General features: G+C 38.3%; 1 protein-coding gene across 2 annotated transcripts in view; it reads left to right on the top strand.

Moving 5' to 3' along the window:
• Positions 1-231: 231 nt before the first annotated feature.
• The window catches only part of LIN7A (lin-7 homolog A, crumbs cell polarity complex component), an 84,874-nt gene continuing 76,236 nt past the window's right edge, over positions 232-8,869 (top strand). For both annotated transcript variants that reach the window (XM_073651600.1, XM_073651601.1), the window contains exon 1: positions 232-386. In XM_073651600.1, coding sequence (XP_073507701.1) covers positions 350-386 — 37 coding nt within the window. In that variant the 5' untranslated portion in view covers positions 232-349. The remainder of the gene's footprint in view (positions 387-8,869) is intronic.

The raw sequence follows: 8,869 nt of genomic DNA, 5'->3' as shown, positions 1-8,869 counted from the left end.
GTTATGGTTACCACGGGAACATTACAAGATTTAAAAATACACTTATCTGAAATATGAATCAATTAACCCGCCAAGTACAGTCTATCAGGTTTAACCCTTTAATGACGCGGGGAGAGAATGACTATTCTTTTAATAGGGTCCAGCATTGTAAAATCTTACAATCTGATCTTTTTATTCCCTCTCACAATTATTGCTCATTAGGAAGTTAATAGCGGCATCCTTTGAGCTGACGTTTCTCAGAGCTCTGCTACTCTCTCTCCCTCTCTCTCTCTCTTTCTCTCCCCCTCCCCCTTTCTCCTCCAGTTCTGCTGCTTTGGCTCTGAGCGTCACTCTGCATCCGACCACAGACATGGCGACAGTGGTCCAGCCCCTCACATTGGACAGAGGTAGGACAAGACGAGCACCTGCTGATGCTGTGCATGTGTGATATTGATGTCTAAGGAAGCTTCCGTAGAAATGCTCTGATTTTCTGACAGCAGCGAAACCTGGCAGAATATTGTGCAGAACAATATGTTTCCTTATCTACTGTGTGCTAGAATATTAGAGTGCAGTGACAAGGACTCCATGCTGGCCTGGGGACAAGATGCATCGCACTGCTTAAGAGATATTAGGTGATATTACCTTATCATCCGAAATCGAGAAGCCCATTGTTATCTCAGGTTCTCATGGGTTCGTTGACCCTTAGACTTCTCCTGAGATTAATGTTCCTGGAGAAGATGGAGAGGAGGTCAATGTATATATTTGATGGCATCAGTCAGTCACATGGACATAGAAGTTTTCATGTGCACACGATGGGATGTGAACATTTTATTCTGAAGGGACATAGCGGTGACATGTTGAAGGACAGCAGACAGTAAAGGCAAAGCACCTGCAAGAGATAACGCAAGGACGGAGCAGACAGACAAGGCTATAATATGAGAATAGGCTGCGGAGGAGACGGGGAGGAAGTGCAATTGTCTTAATCAGACGTTAAAGGAAACTATGGCTGAAAAGCTCTTAATTAAAAGCAGTGTAAACAAGTGCGGAACGAAATGTCAGGATGCACATGATAGCACAAATCTACAACAATACATAACTAGAAGAGAAATTCAGAATTCTGGTCAAAACCAATTTGGTGTAATGTTCTGTTTCTATTAAGCTTTTAAATGTTAAAAAATTTGCATCCCAACATGCAATATATATGTCAGGCGCTCATAGTTTGCAAAATATTATAATACACATGTGGCTTATTCTTACATCTAGCACATCTGCCTGATGCTCTAAATTTCTAACCCCTTATATACCACATATTAATCTGTTGCTTTAGATATTGTACATCAACCATACCTGACATGATAATTGTGACACTTGTATTCGTAACTGCACTTAATTCCCAGAATCAAATGCTTATATACATGACCCCAATGGAATTATAACACAGGCACACCAGGAACAATGTCCTTGGATATCAGCCTCTCTTAAAGAAATTTCAAGTGCTGTAGAAGATTTTAAGTATGATTTTAATTGTTAATGAAGTATAATATAATTGTGACACCTTGAGCACTGTTCACAATAGCGTTTTTCCATTTCTGTAAGGGGTTGCAGTATTTTTGAGAGTGTGAAAACATGTGAAACCTCATTACGTGTAAATAGGATCCATTGTTGGACCTCTTTGAAAACAAATCTGTCGAAGCTGTCATGAATCTATTGTGGTTGGAAGCCATGATGGTAGAGTGAGTGGATTGGAACATGATATCATCAGCATCATTATACTACAAGACTACTGAATATTTGTACAAACACCATAAAAAATTACTGCACTCACTTTTTTAGTGGGAACCAGTGACCTTAATTGACTAGGAGCCATGATGGTAGAACGATCAGCATCATTTCCAGAAGATTACTGACTATGATACTATAAACTATTAGTGCAAAAATCTTAAAAATAATTGCAGTACTCATTTTTTTTAGTGTATGTGGGGTACACTGTCCTCAATTGAATTTTTTTACCAACTGAACGGCAACAGGATAAAATAACTTTTCTACATAATCAAGTTTTATTGTCTGTTTTCAGTAAAGTGCACAATAAAGATTCATAGACTTTTATACAGTATTGTCAATAATTGACTGAGCAAATCATCTTGCTTTGTGCTGCCAAAATGATGCATTGCGTAACAATGACTTTACCTCTATAAGTTCACGTGAAGGGAAATCTATTGATCAAAGCATGGGCCATATGAATGGCATCTATATTAACTTGTCTTTACAGAGTAACCATGAAGGAAGGAATGTATTAGGAGATCAGAGGTCACATTTTTTTATCATGTCAAAATTTCCTGAATGCTATAATGTGACAATGTTGTTGACTTGTGGCATTATGCTGCAATATACTTTATGAGATACCTGTAGTCCTCGACGAAAACCTCAGTTTGCCACAGCTTCTCTTCATAAATTCTGCATCATCTTCTTGTTATAGGTGGGCCCTCACCCCTAATGACAGAAACTGAAAAACCCCTAATGACACTCACCAACAAATGTTATTTTATTTGCATTTTATGTGACATATCAACAAAAATAGAAAATATTTGTGAAGTGCATTATGATGTGCATTTGACTCAGCTCCCCTGAATCAATACTTTGAAGGACCACCTTTCGCTGCAGTTACTTCTGCAAGTCTTTTGGGGTATATATTTACCTGCTTTTGCACATTCTTCTTTGCAAGCTAGCTCAAGCTCTGTGAGATTGGATAGAGAGCATCTGTGAACAACAATTTTCAAGTCTTGCTACAGATTCTCAATGGGATTTAGGTCTGAACTGTGACTGGCTTATCCAAACACATGAATATGCTTTGATCTAATCCATTCCATTGTAGCTCTGGCAGTAATTTTTAGGGGCGTTGTCCTGCTGGAAGGTGAACCTATGCCCCAATCTCAAGTCTTTTGCAGCCTCTAACAGGTTTTCCTTCAGGATTGCCCTATATGTAGCACCATCCATGTTCCCATCAACCCTGACCAATGTCCCTGTCCCTGCCCCTGCTGAAGAAAAGCATCCCCACAGCATGATGCATGTTTAACTGTGGGGATTGTGTTTACAGGGTGATGTGCAGTGTTAGTTTTCCACCATACATAGCTTTTTACATTTAGCCCAACAATTTCTACTTTTGTTTCATCTGACCAGAGCACCTTCTTCCACATTACCCTACATGGCATTTTTCAAACTGCAAACGGGACTTCTTATGGCTTGCTTTTAAAAATGGCTTTCTTCTTGCCACTCTTCAATAAAGGCCAGTCTATGACTATAGTAGACTGTCTGGTGGACAGATTCTCCCACCTAAGCTGTATATTTCTGCAGCTCCTCCAGAGTGACCATTGACCTTTCAGCTGCTTCTCTAATTTGTGCTCTCCTTGCTTGGGATGTCAGTTTAGGTAGACAGCCATGTCTTTTGCAGTTGTGGCATACTCCTTCCATTTTTGGATGATGGATTGAACAGCGCTCCATGAGATGTTCAGAGCTTGGGCTATTTTTTATAACCTAACCCTGCTTTACTCTTCTCCCCAACTTTATCCTTGACCTGTCTGGTGTATTACTTGGTTTTCATCATGTTGTTTAGTCCCTAATGTTCTCAAACAAACTTCTGAAGCCTTCACAGAACAGCTGTAGTTATACTGAGAATAAATTACACACAGGTGGACTCAATTTAATAAAAATGTGGAAAAGTTCATGGATTATGAATACTTTGTCAAGACACTGTATCAAAAAACCTAAATAGTAGTGCTTAGTGCTAGATAACAAAAAGCCACCAATGTGCTATTTTCTACATAAAGGTACAATGTTCTTGCAATTGAGTGCCCCCCATACCCTTTGTGTCCTACAACAGCTGCTATGACTATAGTTACTGAGAGGAGGAAAAGAATGGCGCTGGACACAAAAATAATTCAAGAATTTTAAAAAAATTACTTTATTAGCAGGTACACCATGACTGCTAAGCACAGAAGAAACATAGTACCAATGTCTAATGAGGTGTGCCAGACTGAGTTCACATATGTCCGGCGCTGTGTCATTGATTCCATTCAGCATTTAATGATAATGCCAGATGGATTCTGATGTAAAAGTTGATCACATTGCTAGCAATGGGATGGTTCACTCCTGTCCAGCTCATCAGTTTTTGCACTGGACAGGTGCAGTCACTGGTCTGGTGGCCTGTTCCCAATGTTTCACGTTAGGGCTCATTCGAACATCAGTGATTTTCTCGAGTCAGAAAATCGTTCCGAGCTTTGTCAGTGCTTCTTATCAGAGTTTCATCACAGTTTATTCAGAATTTCAGTTTTAACATTAGAGTTTGGTAAGAGTTTCATCAGATTTTCTCAGATATAACACCAAAGCTAATGTTTCTCAAGCTTCACCTGTCAATCAGGCCGTGAAAAACAGACAGCACACTTATGCCATCTGAGTGCTGTCTGATTTTTTTCACTGACTGTTTATTATAAGAACCTTGAGAAAACTTCATCATTTTTTTTTATTTGAGAACAACTGATGAAACTTTGACCAAACTGTTGGTAAAAACTCACTCATTGAAAAACTAAGAAAACACTGATTAAACTTGGACCAGTTTTTGCATACTGATGTCTGATTGAGCCCCAACATTGTGATCCATGTCCAGACTGAGAGTTAATGGGGAAAAAGGCTGATGGAGACTGGTGCATTTTTTTGCATCAGTTTTGCCATCACCCTGATGCAACAGATATACGTTAACCCAGCCGTGAAGAGTTACCAGGGCAATGTCTTTTACATTTTTGATTTAAATAGACAAAATAATGATACATATTTGTAAATCTGATATAAATTGTATAAAAGATGCAGAAACCTGCCTCACTGTGTCTTTAAACAATTTGCTGTCCATTGTAATGTTGAGTGCTGCTGACACAGTTTTTATTTGGCCTTACATCAAAGTGAAATTTTGTTGATTCGTTCTTGTAGCTTAAAAGAATTGAAATGCTCCCCTGATCTTGAAATGTCACCAGACTTACAATCTGCTATTTGTTTCATATGTTAAAGTATTTGAAAGGCATCCACTCTAGAGTGACTATATTATGGATATTCTTAGTCTTCATAAAGAAATGCCATAGACATACATAGTTATCTACAGATATAGTAATCATGAGCCCTTTTCACTGGGAGACTGCTACTGAAGGGCCAAATTAGTCTTCCATGGGCTGCCAGGAATATAATACAATGGAAGTTATTGTGTTTGCAAAATTGCTGACATACTTTCTATAATTACTTTGTTTATTATTTGGGTCTTTCTAACAATGTACAAGCATACCGTCATTAGATACTACATGGATGTACAGCAAAACCTCTTTGAGTTCACCTCCTAATAGTACAATGAAAAAGTGGTCTCTTAAGGGGAATTCTTCTCATAGAAGATGGACAGTATTTATAATATATAGGGGGACTGAAAATCAGGTCTGGGTAAGCATAGAGGGTATGATTAGTCTAGGTGTTTACACAACTTCTGGAGTAAAACCTCTTGAAATGTCGCAAAATGTTTCCAGAATGAAAAGTTGTGCAAAAATGTAGCGAAGTTTGTTATTTTTACGCAAGTTTTGGCCAGCTTTGCCAAAGTCAGCAGAGCTGGGATGGAGCGTGGAGAACAGAGTTTCCAAGTTGACTTTGTGATATTTTTGGTAAGCTGTCCAGAAAAAACATAGACAATATGTTTTTAGAGACACACTGGAAAACCATAATAAATCATTTTGGTTATAAGTGATACATGTCTTCAGCCCATAATTCTCACATAAAGACATTAGCTGCATTCACTGTAAACGAATGATAATTACAATCAAAATACTTTGTATAAGTTTCTTCAGCTTCAAAAAAAAATCATGGGCGCCTTAAATTTTTTTGTTACGAAGAGGGCAAAAAAGTGTCCTATTTTTATGGACTATTCTGGAATTTCTGGGTGGTTGCATTCAAGGTGGTGGAGCCCACCTGGGAAATTCATCAAAATTTACACCACTTCAGTTTACACCAGAAATGTACTCTAGGCTCTGACTTAGTCCACGGCCCCACTATTAGTATTCGGTCAGTATTTTTTCTCAGGAGTGGGAGCCAAAACCAGGAGTGGGTGATAAATGCAGAATTGATGACTTGTTTCTATTATACATTTTCTCTGTTTGTTCCTCACCTGGTTTTGACTCCCACTCCTGAGAAAAAAATACTGATCGAATACTGACCAAATACTGATAGTGGGGCCGTGGCCTAAATGTATTGGAAGCATCTTACTCCAGCAGTGCCTTCATTAAGACTAGCATGCATAATATCACTCTTAATGAATCTTAGCCTTGGTCTTTTGTAGAATTATCTCTAATAGAACAGGGCAGCTCCAATGTTTCTAAGAGACTGCACACCTAGTGGAACTTATTTTGCTGGGAGAATATCCTAAATTAATTGTTACTTTATACTATGGATTTAAAGAAAGCTACAACAAAATTTTACTATTGCCCCTCAACCAACAAAATGCAAGTTAAAAAGCCTTATATTGGTGTATTCTATCACAAATTTCACACAGGACCCAATGCGTAACATTAAAGTGATTGTCTGATTTTACCAATTCACAGACCCCTTTCCTTTGTCCCCGATCATAATTTCTGTTTTTTTCTGGCTTTTGGCATTCATTAATGTTCTTTGCACCACATTTTTTACAATGATGAATCTTTTCTTGTCATTTATATTTTTGATGCCTTTTTAGTGCAAAAAGTTGCACAATTTTTAAAAAATTAAACAGAATCTTCAAAACAGAAAACATATTTCACTAAATAAGTATATACACACGTGGTACAAATTGTTGGTATTCCTTCATGACTTTAATTTTTTAAAAAGTTCTGTGGAAGCAGGGTTGAAAAGCAATGTCTGACTTTCATTTGTTAATTTCCATAGATTTTTAATTTATTATTACTTTTGTCAGATTCAAGTAATTTCTGTGACCATTGTAGGTTTTTCCTTCATTAAATGAGGGGTACCAACAATTTTGACCACGTGTGTAGAAGACCCAATGCCTTCGTTAAGGGGCCTACTTAATGTATCTACATGGACACTCCTGTAATGGAATGAATACTAGAAACATGGAGTCAGAGTCCATTAAAAATTCAAAAAACTTTCTTTAATATACAAACAGGCATGAATTTATATAGCTCAGTAATCATGTATCAATACAAAATCAATTAGAACAGAGACTCGGGTACAAAGGCATGTGTACCACATACGTACAGTATCTAGGGCTGGGAGAGTAAATACAGTGCCCTGTGAAAGTATTTGACCTTCTTGTACTTTTCTACCTTTTGTCACATTTCTGGCTTCAAACATTAAGATATAAAATTCTATTTTTTTTGGGGAAGAATCAACAACAAGTGGGACACAATAGTGAAGTGGAACGAAATTTATTGGATATTTAAAACTTTTTTAACAAATTAAAAACTGAAAAGTGGGGCGTGCAATATTATTCGGCCCCCTTGAGTTAATACTTTGTAGCACCACCTTTTGCTGCGATTACAGCTGCAAGTCACTTGGGGTATGTCTCTATCAGTTTTGCACATCGAGAGGCTGAAATTCTTGCCCATTCTTCCTTGCAAAACAGTTCGAGCTCATTGAGGTTGGATAGAGGGTGTTTGTGAACAGCAGTTTTCACCTCTTTCCACAGATTCTCGATTGGATTCAGGTCTGGACTTTGACTTGGCCATTCTAACACCTGGATATGTTTATTTTTGAACCATTCCATTGCATATTTTGCTTTATGTTTGGGATCATTGTCTTGTTGGAAGATAAATCTCTGTCCCAGTCTCAGGTCTTTTGCATACTCCCAACAGGTTTTCTTCCAGAATGGTCCTGTATCTGGCTACGTCCATCTTCCCATCAATTTTAACCATCTTCCCTGTCCCTGCTGAAGAAAAGCAGGCCTAAACCATGATGCTGCCACCACCATGTTTGACAGTGGGGATGGTGTTTTGAGGGTGATGAGCTGTGTTGCTTTTACGCCAAACATATCATTTTGCATTGTGGCCAAAAAGTTCGATTTTGGTTTCATCTGATCAGAGCACCTTATTCCACATGTTTCGTGTGTCTCCCAGGTGGCTTATGGCAAACTTCAAACGAGACTTTTTATGGATATCTTTGAGAAATGGCTTTCTTCTTGCCACTCTTCCATAAAAGCCAGATATGTGCAGTGTACGACTGATTGTTGTCCTATGGACAGACTCTCCCACCTCTACAGTTCATCCAGAGTGATCATGGGCCTTTTGGCTGCATCTCTGATCAGTCTTCTCCTTGTTCGAGATGAAAGTTTAGAGGGACGGCTGGGTCTTGGCAGATTTGCAGTGGTCTGATACTCCTTGCATTTCAATATGATCGCTTGCACAGTGCTCCTTGAGATTTTTAAAACTTGGGAAATATTTTTGTATCCAAATCCAGCTTTAAACTTTGCCACAACAGTATCTCGGACCTGCCTGGTGTGTTCCTTGGTCTTCATGATGCTCTCTGCACTTGAAACAGAACCCTGAGACTATCACAGAGCAGGTGCATTTATACGGAGACTTGATTACACACAGGTGGATTCTATTTATCATTACCAGTCATTTAGGACAACGTTGGATCATTCACAGATCCTCACTGAACTTCTGGAGTGAGTCTGCTGCAGTGAAAGTAAAGGGGCCGAATAATATTGCACGCCGCACTTTTCAGTTTATAATTTGTTAAAAAAGTTTAAAATATCCAATAAATTTTGTTCCACTTCACGATTGTGTCCCACTTGTTGTTGATTCTTCCCCCCAAAATTTGAATTTTATATCTTTATGTTTGAAGCCAGAAATGTGGCAAAAGGTAGAAAAGTTCAAGG

Source organism: Phyllobates terribilis, unplaced genomic scaffold, assembly GCF_046119375.1.
Source record: "Phyllobates terribilis strain yellow unplaced genomic scaffold, ASM4611937v1 Scaffold_11__3_contigs__length_659146591, whole genome shotgun sequence".
NCBI lineage: Eukaryota > Metazoa > Chordata > Amphibia > Anura > Dendrobatidae > Phyllobates > Phyllobates terribilis.
This window is presented reverse-complemented; position numbering and strand designations above follow the sequence as displayed.